Source organism: Trachemys scripta, chromosome 2 (assembly GCF_013100865.1).
Source record: "Trachemys scripta elegans isolate TJP31775 chromosome 2, CAS_Tse_1.0, whole genome shotgun sequence".
In the NCBI taxonomy this organism is placed as follows: domain Eukaryota; kingdom Metazoa; phylum Chordata; order Testudines; family Emydidae; genus Trachemys; species Trachemys scripta.
Window position 1 is genome coordinate 189150183 of NC_048299.1, and position 18472 is coordinate 189168654.

Here is an 18472-nt window from a genome sequence, read left to right on the forward strand (position 1 = left end):
TACAAATCTGGGCCTGAGTCACTACTGAAAAGAGTCAAATCCTAGTGAGGAAAAATAAAAGGGTGCAAACTCTGGCAAATCAGTTGTGACAGTACAAGAAAGAATTTGAACAGCAAATAGCCAAAGACACAAAAACTAACAGCAAAAGTACATGAGCAGCAGGAATCCTGCCAAATAGTCATTGGAGCCACAGGCAAGAGAGGCGCTGAAGGAGCATGCAGGGAAAACAAGGTTGTTGCAGAGAAGCTAAATGAATTCTTTGTATTAGTCTTCATTATAGAAGATATGGGGAGATCCCCACACCTGAGTCAATATTTTTTAGGTGACAAATCTGAATAGCTGTCCCAGATTGAAGTATTAATAGAGGACAATTTGGAACAAATTGATAAATTAAATAGTAATAAGTCACCAGGACCAGATGGTATTCACTGAAGAGTTCTGAACTTAGGAACTCAAATATGAAGCTAGAATCATAGAATATCAGGGTTGGAAGGGACCTCAGCTAATCCAACCCTCTGCTCAAACTAGGACCAATCCCCAGACAGATTTTTGCCCCAGATCCCTAAATGGCCCCCTTGAGAATTGAACTCACAACCCTAGGTTTAGGAGACCAATGCTCAAACCACTGAGCTATCTCTCCCCCCCCCAGGGAAAAGGGTCAGAATAAATGTTCATTTTTCACAATGGAAAGAGGTAAATAGTGGGGTACCCCAAGGATCTGTACAGAAAGCTGTGCTCTTCCACATATTCATACATGAGCTGGAAAAAAGGTTGAACGGAGAAGTGGCAAAATTTGCAGATGATACAAAAATACTCAACATGGGTAAGTCCAAAGCTGACTTGAAAAAGTTACAAAGTGATCACACAAAACTGGGTGACAAAATGGCAGATGGTATCAGAGGGGTAGCCGTGTTAGTCTGGATCTGTAAAAGCAGCAAAGAGTCCTGTGGCATCTTATAGACTAACAGAAGTATTGGAGCATGAGCTTTCGTCAGTGAATACCCGCTTGGACAGATGCATGACATCATAGGGTGCCACAGGACACTAGTCTATAAGGTGCCACAGGACTCTGCTGCTTTTACAAAATGGCAGATGAAATTCAATGCTGATAAATGCAAAGTAATTTACATTGGGAAAAAATTTCAACTACACATACAAAATGATAGTTTAAATTAGCTGTTAGCACTCAAGAAAGTCATCATGGAGTCATTGTGGATAGTTCTCTGCAGTTCAGTGACAGTCAAAAAAACGAACGATGTTATGAACTACTAGGAAAGGGACAGATAATAAAACAGAAAATACCATAATGCCATGATATAAATGCAATGTACTGAATACTGTGTGCAGTTCTGGTTGCCCCATCTCAAAAAAGATACATTAGCATTAGAATAGGTGCAGAGGAGGTCAACAAAAATGATTAGCTTCCATTAGAGGAGAGATTCAAAGACTGGGACTGTTCAGCTTGGAAAAGAGACAACTGGGGGCGGGGGTATGATAGAGGTCTATTAAATCATGAATAGTGTGGAGAAAGTGAATAGGGAAATGTTGTTTACCCCTTCACATAACCACAAGAACTAGGGGTCACCCAATGAAATTAATTGGCAGCAAATTTAAAATAAACATAACAAAGTACTTCTTCACATAATGCAGTCAATCTGTGGTTCTCGTTGCCACAAGATATTGTGACGGCGAAAAGTATAACTGGGTTCAACAAAGAATTAGATAAGTTTTGGGAAGATAGGCCCATCAATGACTGTTAGCCAAAGCAGTCAGGAATGCAATCCCATGCTCTGGGAATCCATAAACCTCCAACTGTCAGAAGCTGGGCCTGGCCAAGAGAAGATGGATCATTCAGAATTGCTCTGTTCTGTTCATTCCCTCTGAAGCATCTGGCATGAGCCACTGTCAGAAGACAGGATGCTGGGATAGATGGACCATTGATCTAATCCAGTATGGCCATTCTTATGTTCTTAGGCACTTTTGAAAACTTTACTCAGGAGTTGAAGTTTCCACAACCTTAGTAAACTTCAGAGGAACATTTTGAAAACCACAGATGCATCTGAATAAGTCTATCAGCCTAAGAATTAAAAGGTTTATAAAAGTAATCATCATATTAATGGCTCTTTAGAGATATTTGTTTAGGAATTTCAAAAAACAATCAACCACGTTTTCAAAAAAAAATATTTAGACAATTATCTTTCTATATTTGTGATGCTATTGTTTATGGTGGATCAGCATTACTGTAAGAAATCTCTCTTTGGATAGTGTCCAAAATAATTATTTTGGAGATGAAACTTTATGAAGTTTGGTCAAGATTTTCAAAACTGATCAGTGATTAGAAATGGAGACAACTTAAAGGGACTTAATCTTTAAAGGGAAGCTATTTAGTTCTCTTTGACAATTCACATTGACAGGTAAAGTGAAAAAAGGACTTGACCAGATGGTATTATTAAGTTCATATTTCAAGGTATGGGCTAACAGGATGGCAACTGTAACAAAACCAACAAGTTAATGATTTGATGGATCCAGAGGTTTTAAGATAAGAAAACATGAGCACTACGCATTAAAACAGTTGAGGAAGACATATCTAGACTTCAAAATGAAAGAGAATTTTCAGGCTTGGATATGAGCCAAAGTTTTTAGGCAAGACTGATGCAATATAGAAAGAGCAAAACCCAGAATTTCCTATCCTTCTTTTGGTGGATATATGTTTAAGCAACTTCCCTCTGAAATTGCAGCCAACCATTGTTATTAATATTCATAATAATCAACAATAATAATAATAATTTCCCAAACTTTTGAGGTTCTAAATGAGGCAGACGTAACTGCTGATTGGCATCAAACATAAGCAACAATATAGTAAAATACTGAAATATTCTGGATATGCCAGTGAAAACAAACTTGACTTGAATATGAATACATTCCAGATTATATGAATGAGATCAGTTATTTGGTAAGTATGTTTAGGGAAGATAGTTAAGTCCCAGGCAGACTGCGAAGAGCAACAAAAAGATCTCTCAAAACTAGGTGACTGGGCAACAAAATGGCAAATGAAATTCATGTTGATAAATGCAAACATTATCCCAAATATACATATAAAATTATGGGTTCTAAATTAGCTGTTAACACTCAAGAAAGAGATCTTGGAGTCATTATGGATAGTTCTCTGAAAACATCCACTCAATGTACAGCAGCAGTCAAAACAGCGAACAGAATGTTGGGCATCATTAAGAACGAGATTGATAATAAGACAGAAAATATCATATTGACTATATAAATCCATGGTATGCCCACATCTTGAATACTGCATGCAAATGTGGTCATCCCATCTCAAAAAAGATATATTGGAATTGGAAAACATTCAGAAAAGGGCAACAAAAATTATTAGGGGTATGGAACGGCTTCCATATGAGGAAAGATTAATCAGACTGGGAGTTTTCTGCTTGGAAAAGAGATGACTAAGGGGGGATATGATTGAGGTCTATAAAATCATGACTGGTGTGGAGAAAGTAAATAAGGAAGTGTTATTTAATCCTTTTCATAACACAAGAACTAGGGGTCACCAAATGAAATTAATAGGCAGCAAGTTTAAAACAAACAAAAGGAAGTATTTCTTCATACAATGCACAGTCAATCTGTGGAACTCTTTCCAGAGGATCTTGTGAAGGCCAAGACTATAACAGGGTTCGAAAAACAACTAGATACATTCATGGAGGATAGGTCCATTAATGGCTATTAGCAAGGATGGGCAGGGATGGTGTCTCTAGCCTCTGTTTGCCAGAAGCTGGGAATGAGCAACAGGGAATAGATCACTTGATGATTACCTGTTCTGTTCATTCCGTCTGGGGCACCTGACATTGGCCACTGTTGGAAGACAGGATACTGGGCTAGATGGACCTGTCCCAGTATGGCTGTTCTTATGTTCTAAAAAGGACGATGGACAGAAGGGAGGTAATTGTGCAAATAGAAAGAGCCTAAAAATGGAGGCCTAAAATTCACATCTTATAACAAACAAACAAAAAATCGCTCAATTTTCACAAATAAATGTTCAAATTATGTCATCTGAGGACAGTACAGATGGTCAAGGGACGATTGTAAGAAAAATGCCTTAGGGAATTTAAATTTGTCAGGGAACCACTTGTTCTGAAATACTTCGATATTAACAAAGAGCCTAAAATCAGTGCAAGATCACCTGGACTGGGGACTCTTGTTGTCCAAGACAACTGTCCAGTGGCGAATAGATCCTAAGCACTGATTTAAACACAACAGAAGTATGCTCAGATTAAAAAAGAAATGCTGACAATGTTGTGCATTGTTGGGAGCTGTTTCATAAATATATTAATAGGAAGAAATCAGCTGAGGGATGACATGCCATAAACCACTAAAAACCATATTAAAGAAACCACTGTTCTAAGTACTACCTAACATTCAGAAAGTGATGAAGAAATTGTGAAAGCTTCCTTAACTGTGAAACATAGGCTTGGTAAGGAGCTCTTTATGCCAGTATGCTTTAAAGAACAACTATAAATATTTACAGCAAGGAACTGCGGGGAAAAGACACTGAAGTAAATATAATTCATGTGCTACCTGTTTTGAAAAAGTTTGGTAAAACCAGCTGAAAAAAATACAAAATGACCTGATTTTACAAGAGATTTAAAGATTAAACCTAGACAGATGACAGACAGGAAAAACAACCACCACCAGTTATCAAGCACAAAAGCATATTGGGACTAGAGATGAAATTTCTGCACAAAGGACATTGTGTCATAATACAATACAGCATGAGTTAAGAAATGCTAAGCATAATCAACAATGCACCTGTGGATACTGAGAAATACAAGAACAGAGTCTGAAATGTGGCATTCTGGACAGTTGTGCATGCTGCCATCAAAGATAAGGTATCCATGGGTGAAATATGCTCTCAATAAAGGAATCAGAATGCAAAATAACCTCTGAAATTACATGATATTCCCAATTGCCCTTGGTCTGCAGTTGGTGCAGATCTATTTGAATTAAATGGGAAAGATTACCATTGAATAACAGACCATTCTATTTTTTCTTGAAATTGAGTAGTTGCACAACATGTTGCATTTCATAATTTGTTCCCGCTGGGTTTCTAGATGAGTTAATAACAAATACTGACATTAAATTTGTGAGATTCACTTTATCCTTTTTATATATACATCAGTTCAAGCACATCACCTCAAGCCCTTACTACACAATCAAAATGAGTTAGCAGAAGTTTGTCCAAATAGCAAAAATTCAAAAGGATCCATATTTAGCATTGTTAGAATGCTACAGTGCAACTGACAATACTTTATTAAAATCTCAAGTGTAGAGACAAAGAAAAAAACCTTATGGTTAACATCTTAATTCTTGAGCCAAAGACAATCAATTGTGTATTGGCTATAAAAGAATTATGTGCCAAGAAACTAGAACCGAAGAAATACCAAAACAAGAATACAGCACCTAGCAAATGGGATCCTGGTTTAACGAGGACTTCTGCACACTATGGCAATACAAATAATAAATAAGAATACTAACTAAACAATTATCACAACTGCAGAGAGAGCGATAAACTCCAACAGAAAATGACTGGTAATCTGTAAAAGTAATAGCTGAACCAGTAAAACCAAGATGACACATCAAAACCATTCCGAGGGGCCAGTCTGACACAAGGAACAGAAGATGTCTAAACAAATCCAAGAAAGAAAGAAACCGAGTTGTCCCACTTGACTACTTGCCATTGACCTCTTCTTAATGAGCTGCTAGTGCCTCATGGAAGCTTTCTGAAAGGTTGTGGTGGATGAGAAGTAAACTTTCTAACTCCTGAATGCTTGTGGTGTGTAATGATTTCATGACAATTTTTACAAAGTGGGGATGTCACCCTGGTGACCTGATTAATTTTTTCCTTAGATAATTATATTCCACATGCCTAAAATTCCACCACTCATGGAAACAGGACAAGGTATTATTCTCCACATCCTGTCCTACAGGACTATACTATTTTGATGCACTGTTAAGTAGTTGCCCAATTAGATAATTGTTTCTTCTATAAAATATATGGCTGAAAAATCAGCTTGAAAAGTGCTTTTGGAGCCTTTTGGATGAAAGGTACTATCTAAATATTAGTCCTGCTTTCTTCATTAATAAAGACATTTTCAAGTAAAAAAGATCTTTGCTTCTGAAGAGTTTGTTTACTCCTACTCCTTATTTCCCTATCTGGAAATGTAATTTTATTGTGACATCACAACTGTTTTCTATGCAAGTCATTCTTGATGTCAGTTGTGAGCCATTTGTGGATATTTGATGGAAATAAATGGAATATAAAGTACATAAAGGGATATAGAGGAATCATGTTAGTGCAGTAAAATGAACAAAAGTGGACATAATTGTCTCTGATTAATGGAGGGCTAGCAATGTCATTTTTATATATCAAAAACTACAATGTTACTTAAAGAGAATTTAAATAGGCAATAATAGCAGCCCAGGTGTATGCCCTACGTCTCCAATTCAAACTGTCCCGCTTGCATTTTAAAGAGGAGGAGGACTATTTTTGCCTGGTGGGGACTTGGTACATCTAAGAATGAGAATACTAGAGCAGTGACTTGTACCGGGCAACATGCAAATTCCTTACACAGCTCTGATCCTAACTCACAGCATCATTGTTATACAAGTGGTGGGCCTCTCATTAACAGAGACTTCCACTAATGCCAAATTATGTGTGTGTTAGGGGGAAGAGGAGAAGATGATGAACAAATATCCACAAGGAAATAGTAGGTGACCCACCTGATCTATTTGCCTTGTGACAGGTGCCAAAAGGTGGACCCAGTTCATTAGAACTGAAATGTGAATTTGTCCTCCTGTGATGGAAAGCACAAGACTGGGATCTCAGGAGATCTGGATTTTTACTTCTGAGTCCTTCATGGTCTCACTGTACAACCTTGGGTAAGTCGCCTCTGTGCTTCAGTTTGACCAACTGTGAGCTAATGAGGTAATGTCTAACTTGAGGTAATATCTAATTTATAGAGCTGTTGTGAGGTTAAATCCAAATGTTTATCCTGCCCTTAGGGATCCCTGGATGGAAGATGGTTATAGAAATGTGGATTAGTCTAGACAGTATTTGGTCCTGCCATGAGGGCAGGGGACTGGACTTGATGACCTCTCGAGGTCCCTTCCAGCCCTAGAATCTATGAATGCAAAGTATTATGTAATTTTATTATTACATCACTGCTACATCAGTTGGCGAGTTAATGACAATATTTGGAGTGAAAGGAAAGGAAAGCCCTTTCTCAAATATCTTGGGTTCCTCCACAGAACTGATTGTGACAAATAGAGAGCAATAAGGAGCTCATTCAATCAAGACTGCCAACTTAGTAATAATGCTGATTTTTTCTCAAAAAAAAAAAAAAAGAAAGAAAAGAAAAATCCCCACTGTGACATACCCTGTAAACCTTGCAATCTTCTATGAAAATTATGTTTAATATTCCAACAGTGTTGATCTCACTAGAACTTACAACTGGTACATTTAGCATCTTCTGAAATTGGTTTGATGTTTAATTTATAATTGTTGAATATTTGACATAAACATCCTTGTACAAAACTTTAATAAATTCAGTGTCATTTTTTCAAGGCAAACATTAATGTAGAGATCAGATACTTATATCAAAGAGAATAAACTTATTTTGCCTATCTGGACAGAAACATAAAAGCCTGATTCTTCAACATTGACATCAATAGGAATTTTACCATTGACTTCAGTGATCTCAGGATCACACCATTCAGCTTGGTCATGCTATCTTCTTCCAGAGTTTACATATCAGAAGCACCTTATGCCCAAGTAGATGTGCACTTGTGGGAGGGCATGACCTACCTTATGAAAATTTCTGAAATACGCCGCTTTTTCATCTGGAAATTTTTCTAGCCTTCTGGGTCCTTTACTAGAAGCCTTCTTGAAAACCAACCAGCATCGCCTGAAAATCTGCAAGCAAAATGAAGGAACTCTATTATTCTCTCTTTCTTATGTAAGCTCATTAACATTAGAGTCCTAAATTATATGGTTCAGCTGATCCATGGGAAGAAATTCCCATAAAACAGCCCTCAGTTTAAAGACATTAAGAGTACCCTTACTGGGTCAGACAACTGGTCTATCTAGCCCAGCATCCTGTCTTCTGACAGTGGCTCATGCCAGATGCTTCAGAGGGAATGAACAGAACAGGGCAATTTTGAGTGATCCATCCCCTCTCGTCCAGGCCCAGCTTCTGACAGTTGGAGGTTTATGGATTCCCAGACCATGGGATTGCATTCCTGACCACCTTGGAAAGCAGTCATTGATGGGCCTATCTTCCCTGAACTTATCTAATTCTTTTTTGAACTCAGTTATACTTTTCGCCACCACAATATCTTGTGGCAACCTCGGATTGACTGCATTATGTGAAGAAGTACTTTGTTATGTTTATTTTAAATTTGCTGCCAATTAATTTCATTGGGTGACCCCTAGTTCTTGTGGTTATGTGAAGGGGTAAACAACATTTCCCTATTCACTTTCTCCACACCATTCATGATTTAATAGACCTCTATCATATCCCCCCTCAGTTGTCTCTTTTCCAAGCTGAACAGTCCCAATCTTTGAATCTCTCCTCTAATGGAAGCTAATCATTTTTGTTGACCTCCTCTGCACCTATTCTAATGCTAATGTATCTTTTTTGAGATGGGGCAACCAGAACTGCACACAGTATTCAGTACAATGCATATATATTGTGGCATTATGGTATTATTCTGACCCTTTCTCCTATCTCCAGTTATTGATCCGTGGACAAAATTTGACGGTATTGACCTCCGGGAGCTATCCACAGTGCACCATTGTGACCGCTTTGGACAGCGATCTGAACTCGGATGCACTGGCCAGGTAGACAGGAAAAACCTGCGAACATTTGAATTTCATTTCCTGTTTGCCCAGCGTGGAGAGCACAGGTGACCACTCAGAGCTCATCAGGACAGGTAACCATGCAGTCCGAGAATCAAAAAAGAGTACCAGCATGGACCATACGGGAGGTACTGGATCTGATCACTATATGGAGAGAGGATTCTGTGCTAGCAGAACTACGTTCCAAAAGACGAAATGCCAACACATTTGAAAAAATCTCCAAGGGCATGATGGAGAGAGGCCACAATAGGGACTCATATCAGTGCTGCGTGAAAGTTAAGGAGCTCAGACAAGCCTATCAGAAAACAAAGGAGGCAAACGGTCACTCCGGGTCAGAGCCGCAGACATGCCTCTTCTATGCTGACCTGCATGCAATTCTAGGGGGCGGCCACCACCACTACCCAACTCCTGACCATGGATTACGAGGAGGGGGTACTCTCAGCCATGCCTGAGGATTCTGCGGAGAGGGAAGATGAGGAAGAGGAGGAGGAGGAGGACGAGCCTGCAGAGAGCACACAGCACTCCGTTCTCCCCAACAGCCAGGATCTTTTTCTCAGCCTGACTGAAGTACCCTCCCAACTCTCCCAAGGCATTATCCCATACCATGAAGCCATGGAAGGAAACTCTGGTGAATGTACCTTTGTAAATATAAAACATGGTTTAAAAGCAAGTGTTTTTTAATGATTAATTTGCCCTGAGGACCTGGGATGCATTCGCGGCCAGTACAGCTACTGGAAAAGTCTGTTAACATGTCTGGGGATGGAGCGGAAATCCTCCAGGGACATCTCCATGAAGCTCTCCTGGAGGTACTCCAAAAGCCTTTCCACAAGGTTTCTGGGCAGTGCAGCCTTATTCCGTCCTCCATGGTAGGACACTTGACCACGCCATCCTAGTAGCACGTAATCTGTTATCATTGCATGACAAAGCCTGGCAGCGTATGGTCCCGGTGTTTGCTGGCATTCAAGCAACATCCGTTCTTTATCTCGCTGTGTTATCCTCTGGAGAGTGATATCACTCATGGTAACCTGGTTGAAATACGGGAATTTAATTAAGGGGACAGACGTGGCCGTTCCTACTGGGCTGTTTGCCTGTGGCTGAAAAGAAATCCTTCCCTGCAGTTAGCCAATCGGTGGGAGGGGGAGGGGCATTGGCGCTGAGCTTTTTGCATTTGGCTAGCAGGGATCTTCCCTGATACCAGCCACGTGGTGGGGGGAGGGGTAAAGCGATCATCCCACAGAATTGGATGGGGGGGTAGTTTGGTTGCTGCAGGGATCTTCCCTGATACCAGCCATGCGCTGGGGGGAGGGGTAAAGCGATCATCCCAGAGAATTGGATGGGTGGTGGGGGGGTTTAGTTTGGTTTCCGCTGCTGCACGTTAACAGGAAAACCGCAGCACTCACCGGGCTTTGCTTGGTATGGGAAAGGAGGGCGCTGCTTTTATGAAGGTTGCAGAAGCGGAAAGACAATGGCATACCATGGCTGCATGCAAGCCGAATTCTGTTGCCCAGAGCTGCGTCTGTGATCTCTAACACCGAAGCCGCAGGCACTCAATATAAGATGCAAAATGCGACCTTGTACCGAAATCACATGTGCTATGTAATGTGAATAGTGTTGTTCACCGTGAAAGAGTATAAGCATTGTTCTGTAAAATGTATCTTTTTAAATACTTCTCTTCCTTTTTTCCCTCCCTCCCACAGCTGCAAATTTTTCAAGCCTTCCTCCTCCATCCCGAAGGCTATCTCAGATAAGGCGGCGAAAAAAACGCACATGAGATGAAATGTTCTAGGAAATCATGCAGTCGACCCACGATGAAAGAGCTCATCTGAATGAGTGGAAGGACACGGTATCAAAGTACAGGAAAGATGCCAGTGAACATGAGGACAGGAGGGATAAACATGAGGACAGGTGGGACGGACGTAAAGAGACGAGGGATGCTCGAGATGAGAGGTGGCAGCAGGAAGATAAGAGGAGGCAGGATGCAACGCTGGGGCTGCTGCGTGAGCAAATGGACATGCTCCGGCGTCTGGTGGAGCTTCAGGAATGGCAACAGGATCACAGAGTGCCGCTGCAGCCCCTGTATAACCGCTATTCCCCCTCCCCAAGTTCCATAGCCTCCTCACCCAGACGTATAAAAACATGGGAGGGGGAGGCTCCGTGCACCCTGCCACTCCATCCCAGTGGACAGCCCAAGCAAAAGGCTGTCATTATTTTGAACTTTTGCAGTGGCCTTTTCCTTCCCTCCTCTACTCCTCCCAAACCCCACCCAGGCTACCTTGTCAGTTCTCTCCCTCTTTTTATAAGCAGTTAATAAATAATACCTGATTTTTAAACGATAGTGACTTTATTTCCTTTGAAAGCAAGCTGTGATCGAAGGGGGAGGGTGGGTTGCTTAAAGGGAATGAGTCAATCAAGGGGATGGGTTTTCATCAAGGAGAAACAAACAGAACTTTCACACTGTAGCCTGGCCAGTCATGAAACTGGTTTTCAAAGCTTCTCTGATGCATAGTACTTCCTGGTGTGCTCTTATAATCGCCCTGGTGTCTGACTGCATGTAATCAGCAGCCAGACGATTTGCCTCAACCTCCCACCCTGCCATAAGGTCTCCCCCTTATTCTCACAGAGATTGTAGAGCACACAGCAAGCAGCAATAACAATGGGAATATTGGTTTGGCTGAGGTCTGAGCGAGTCAGTAAAGTGCGCCAGTGACCCTTTAAATGTCCAAAGCACATTCTACCACCATTCTGCACTTGCTCAGCCTGTAGTTGAACAGCTCCTGACTACTGTCCAGGCTGCCTGTGTATGGCTTCATGAGCCATGGCATTAAGGGGTAGGCTGAGTCCCCAAGGATAACTATAGGCATTTCAACATCCCCAACGGTTATTTTCTGGTCCGGGAAGTAAGTCCCTTGCTGCAGGCGTTTAAACACAGTCATGTTCCTGAAGACGCGAGCATCATGAACCCTTCCCGACCAGCCCACGTTGATGTTGGTGAAACGTCCCTTGTGATCCACCAGGGCTTGCAGCACCATTGAAAAGTACCCCTTGCGGTTTACGTATTGGCTGCCCTGGTGCTCCAGTGCCAAGATAGGAATACGGGTTCCATCTATCGCCCCACCACAGTTAGGGAATCCCATTGCAGCAAAGACATCTACTATGACCTGCACATTTCCCAGAGTCACTACCTTTGGTAGCAGCAGTTCAGTGATTGCTTTGGCTACTTGCATCACAGCAGCCCCCACAGTAGATTTGCCCACTCCAAATTGATTCCCGACTGACCGGTAGCTGTCTGGCATTGCAAGCTTCCACAGGGCTATCACCACTTGCTTCTCAATTGAGAGGGCTGCTCTCATCTTGGTATTCTGGTGCTTCAGGGCAGGGGAAAGCAAGTCACCAAGTTCCATAAAAGTGCCCTTATGCTTGTGAAAGTTACGCAGCCACTGGGAATCATCCCAGACCTACAACACTATGCAGTCCCACCAGTCTGTGCTTGTTTCCCGGGCCCAGAATCGACGTTCCACGGCTATAACCTGCCCCATTAACAGCATGATCTGCAAAGCGCCAGGGCCCAGGGTTTGAGAGAATTCTGTGTGCATATCCTCATTACTCTCGTCGCCGCGCTGCCGTAGCCGCCTCCTCTTCACCTGGTTTATCAGGGCCTGGTTCAGTATAAACTGCACGATAATGCGCGAGGTGTTTACAATGTTCATGACTGCTGTCTTGAGCTGAGCGGGCTCCATGCTTGCCGTGCTATGGAGTCTGCACAGTTCACCCAGGAAAAAAGGTGCGAAACGGTTGTCTGCCGTTGCTTTCACGGAGGGTGGGGTGAGGCTGTACCCACAACCACCAGCGACAATGTTTTTTGCCCCATCAGGCATTGGGATCTCAACCCAGAATTCCAATGGGCAGGGGAGACTGCGGGAACTATGGGATAGCTACCCACAGTGCAACGCTCCGGAAGTCGACGCTAGCCTTGGTACATGGACGCACACCGCTGAATTAATGTGCTTAGTGTGGCTGCATGCGCTCGACTTTATACAATCGGTTGCCAAAAATTGAATTCTGTAAATTAGGATTAATCCCGTAGTGTAGACATACCCTAAGACTTGACTTCCAATTTTGAAAGGATGCCTATTTGCTACTAATAGCCTTTTTACTCTGCTGCTTAGCCACGGTGGCATGTTTTTGGTACTCTGTTTCATTTTTTTGTTTGTTTTTTTATTTGGGGTATATATTTGAGCATCTATTATGGTGTTTATACATAGTCTCCATGCAGTTTTCAGTCATTTCACTATTGGTCTGTTCCTTTTCTGTTTAATTAGCTTCCTCATTTGGGTGTAGCTCCCCTTTTAGAAGTAAAATGCTACTGCAATGGGTTTCTTTGGTATTCCCCTCATGCAATGATGCTAAATGTAATTACATTATGTTATTACTGAATGGTTTAATTACATTACGTTATTACTGAATGGTTCATCTATACTCACATCTTGGACCAGATCGTGCCTTTCACTTAGGACTAAATCCAGAATTGCCTGTCCCCTTGTGTGTTCCAGGACTAGCTGCTCCAAGAAGCAGTCATTTAATGTATCTAGACATTTTCTCTCTGCATTCCTTCATGAGGTGACATATACCCAGTCAGCATGAGTATAGCTGAAACTCCAAATTATTGTTGAGCTTTCTGCCTGAGCATTTTACAATCACCATCGCCACCCGGGTCAGGTGTTTGGACGTATATTTTTACTGCTATCCTCTTATTGTTCAAGCATGGACATTCTATCCATAGAGATTCTATGGTACAGTTTGATTCATTGAAAATTTTTACATTATTTGACTCTATGCTTTCTTTCCCATAAAGTGGAACTTCCCCACAAGTGCAATCTACTCTGTTATTCCTATATATTTTGTATCATGGCATTACTGCATCCCACTGATTATTCTCATTCCACCAAGTTTCCATGGAAAAGACATATTTGACTTTTTTATATATGAAGCCATAATATCCCTTCAGGCACCCCATTGTCCTAGTTTGACTTCAGTCATTTTGAACCCATTTTTTAAAATACACGTCTTAGTTTACTGAACGCCTCAACAAGAACACCAGAGTCAAACCTCCCTCTACCTCCTTTTTTCATTATAGCTGTAGTACTGCTGGGGATCCTGACAAATCCTGTCAGCACTGTAGGTGGACGACATATTGGAAGCATGACCGAATGACATGTTACTGAAAATAAAATGGGGTGCACAAATATCTCATTCATGGAGTCCTATAGGCACTCATCCCTGGTGACTAGAAGACTGCATGCGATCCTGCCAAGGTCCAAGCATTGTAGTCAATGAGAGTGGAAGATGCTCATTACCTCTCAAGAGAGCCTTGATACATAGCAGGATTGGACCCTTCCTGTATCCTCATTTACAAGTATAAATGACAGATTCCTATTTTGTTAAACACATACACATGCCCATTCAAATACAGTATAGGGATAGGAGCCACCACTGTGGGATGAGTGAGGGTCAGGCTTGCTGTCCAAACCCCTCAGCCCTCCAGGGCCTCCCCTCCCACATAAGCCAGGATTAGGGCTGCATTGCCCGGGAGGAGGGTGATGCTGTGGGTGATCAGCACCTCCTCAGCAGTTTAGTGTACCCATCGAATCAGGAGGCCACCTCCATCTCTGTTTTAAATAGATCTAAAGTGAAATCCTGGCTCCACTGAAGTCAATGACAAAATTGCCATTAACTTCACCATAGCCAAGATTTAACCCCCAGTATTTAAAAGTGTATATAAAAATCCTTGATATCTATGGGTAAAAAGAACCATGTAGGTGCTAAGTATTAGTAAAAAAAATTGTTACAGTATTTTGGTATTTCTGTTCCCAAAGGCAACTTCTGAACTTCAAAAAATCTTCAGACTGAAACTCCAAATCAGTTATTTTTTTTTCTATTCTATTTAAGAGGCAAACACATTATGCAAAAATAAAAAAGTAATATTGCCAAGGACTTGTCATTTAATTATTTTGATAGCTTTCCAAAACATTTCCATTGTTATTATGATTACTTATTTCTATTATCAACCTAGATCGGGGTCGGCAACCTTTCAGAAGTGATGTGCCGAGTCTTTATTTATTCATTCTAATTTAAGGTTTCACGTACCAGTAATACATTTTAACGTTTTTAGAAGGTCTCTTTCTATAAGTCTATAATATTTAACTAAACTATTGTTGTATGTAAAGTAAATAAGGTTTTTAAAATGTTTAAGAAGCTTCATTTTAAATTAAATTAAAAAGCAGAGGCCCCTGGACCGGTGGCCAGGACCTGGGCAGTGTGCGTGCCACTGAAAATCAGCTTGCGTGCCGCCTTCGGCACGCGTGCCATAGGTTGCCTACCCCTGACCTAGATCAAGGTGCTGGACACTGAGCATGTACATAGTAAAAGGCAGTCCTTGCCCCAAAGAGCTGACAATTTTTGGGCATATCTTCACTTGGACAATCAGGAAAATTGATCAAAATTAACTAAAGGTGGAATTTAAAGTGGATTAGTTAAACTCCTGTGGCCTTCATTTAGTTAATTCACTTCCAAAGTGAATTAAACTAAACCGAATTAAAGCTACTTTAATTCTCAGAGTGTCCACACAAGGGTTTAATGCAGTTTAACTAATCCACTTTAAATTCACACATTTAATTAATTTGGATTAATTTTCCTGAGTGTGCCCTCCACCCTTCATCTCTTCCCCTCCACCCCACAGACAAACCCTGAGTTTATGACACGATGTAACAGGTAAATGAATGAGAGAAAGGAAAGGGAAGGGAGGACAGGATGAGAGTTATATGTTTATGTAATTTTGCCACTGACTGACTGTGTGAACAATTTCTAGGTAGAGTACATATTTTCAAGGTTTTTAAAATATCTTTCCCTTATATTTTCTAGAACTTCACTCTATTTCATGGTTAGATTTTAATTTCCTAAATTTATAGAAGCCACCTGAGAATATTTAAACTGAATTAGCCCTTTACTATGGGCCAAGTTTTGCAGGTCCTGGGATGCAGGTAAAGCAATGAGGAAACAGAAAACAAAGAAAACAAAACAAAGTACTCATTTGTTCAACAAGACCCTTGAATATTTACAAACTAATATACATATGTATATCTTACAAATTTATATTTTGTATCCTGGGCAGCAGTGACTCTGAAACGGATGTGGGAATCATGGTGCAAAGCTGTGGCCAAAAGGGCTAATATGATCCTTTGATGTATAAACAGGGGAATATCAAGGAGGAGTAGGGAGGTTATATTAACTCTGAATTTGGCATTGGTGCAACTACTAGCAGGTGAATCTAACAGTAAATTGCCCTGAATGCAGACACTATCAGGCGAGTGTGGAGTTTGCTGTAGAAGCAGTTGTAGAAGCTATTCAAAATGATTGCAGTGTAGGAATCAAGTTTAAATTAATATACTGTAGTAAAACCACGGCAATGGGATGCAATCAATATCTCAAATGAATGCTACGCATGCAATAAATCAAATGTTCTCTTTTAAAAACCTCTCATTGTACTACAGTGTCACTTTGTGTTTAGTTAAGAAAACATTAAGGCAAAAGAAGAAATTATTGGCTCTTCAAGAATTGGTCTGCAAATATATTTCTTATCACAAGACAAGAGAAGTTGCTGGTTCTTCTGTTCAGGGTTGGAAAGTGACAACTGCGCTTCTGAAAATGGGAAAGCTATCTAACCTATGAGGAAAGCAACGTACCATCATAGCCCTTTATAGCCTGTAGTGAAATGTCATTTCTTCACGTACCCTCTTCATTAGACAGTACTTCCTGAAATGATGTGTCAGCAGTGGAACTGCTATTTCACTGAAACATCACCTCCGCAAGTTCAATCTCCCGGTTATAATGTTACAACATGGCAAATCTCCACATATGCAAATTAAAGTGGATACACAGAGATATAGAGTATTTTTTCCCCTTCACATCACTGAATGCAACAGTGCTGTGCTCTCTGATGCTTTTTTGCTCTTATGTTTGCTAACCAGATGACTGCCCGATTTCCAGTGGTTTAAATTTCTGGTTTAGCAAGAACTTGCTCATTATATCTTGCTCCTTTCGTAATGAGAATCTCATCAGTGCTGTCTCGCAGGGATGCGAGTCTTCTCAGGTTCTGCCTATATGCTTTTTCAATCCATCCCACCTCTTTCAAGGTCAGTCTTTTCTCCAAGATTCTTTACACCCTGTAATGGTAAAATGGGCAATTGTCTCTTCCACTTTAGGGTTGGGATGAAACTTCCCATTTTGATGATCTACCCTTAAAGATTAATGGGATCAGTGCTCTGACAGATGGGTCTGAAGGAGAATACAGTTCAACCTACAGAAAACCACACCATATGTTCTATATTTTCAATACAGTGGACTTTAAACACACTCTCAATCAGTTTTGTCCTTCATGGATACTTTACAGGTGACCTCAAACTGAGACAGAGGAAACAAAAAAGATGACAGCAAGAGCAGTAGCAGTAGACTCTGCTGACTATGACAAAATATTTTTTCCTGTCTTATGCCATGGTTATGTGGGATAGGATCCAAAGCATCAGCTATATCCTGCACAGCAGAAGTGTTCCAGATGGTTAATTTGGCTGGCCTCCAATTAAATAAGGAGTCAAATTTTCCCTCACTGTGAGGAATTTGCATTACTTTGTAGACGAAAATCACCGGAAGCTAGTCCAAGCTGTCTGCCACTGTGGGGAAAAAGCAGAGTTTTACATCTTCTTTGCTTGAATTTCAGACCATGTTACTTGCTGAGTTTTTGTAGATGCTGCAGAAGCTTTGCACTACAACTTGTGAGCTAAATTGGTGAAATTCAGCAAAAAGGCTTTGGGCCCCCATTAGTGAAGACTACCGATACTTCCATTCAAAAGGTCTCAGTGACAACTACCCTTAAGAGAGACAAGGTGGATGAGATAATATCTTGTATTGGACCAATTTCTGTTAGTGAAAGAGACAAACTTTTGAGCTACAGGGAGGTCTTCTTCAAGTCTGGGGGTACATCTACACTACAGGGGGGAGTCGATTTAAGATACGCAAATTCAGCTACGTGAATAGCGTAGCTGAATTCGACGTATCGCAGCCGACTTACCCCGCTGTGAGGACGGCGGCAAAATCGACTTCTGCGGCTTCCTGTCGACGGCGCTTACTCCCACCTCCACTGGTGGAGTAAGAGCATCGATTCGGGGATCGATTGTCGCGTCCCATCGGGACGCGATAAATCGATCCCCGAGAGGTCGATTTCTACCCGCCGATTCAGGTGGGTAGTGTAGACCTAGCCTGGGAAAGGTACTCAGTGTCATAGCTAAATACAAGGTGGAATAGATTGTTTTGCATATGTAGTTAATATATACTGTAAGAGACCATTCAAGATGAAGTGACCAGTTAACACTTCTGCAGTGAGGACAGAAAAGGGTGGTTAGTGGGTTAGAGATTGTTGTACTAAGCAATAAATCCAGTGTCTTTATTGATCCATGTTTTTTAGTGTCTAGCAAACTTATGAATTTAAGCTCCCAG

General features: G+C 41.1%; 1 protein-coding gene across 2 annotated transcripts in view; it reads right to left on the minus strand.

The window, feature by feature from the left end:
• The window catches only part of DOK6 (docking protein 6), a 400728-nt gene that overhangs the window by 237500 nt on the left and 144756 nt on the right, over nucleotides 1-18472 (minus strand). For both annotated transcript variants that reach the window (XM_034762544.1, XM_034762545.1), the window contains exon 2: nucleotides 7874-7981. In XM_034762544.1, coding sequence (XP_034618435.1) covers nucleotides 7874-7981 — 108 coding nt within the window. The remainder of the gene's footprint in view (nucleotides 1-7873; nucleotides 7982-18472) is intronic.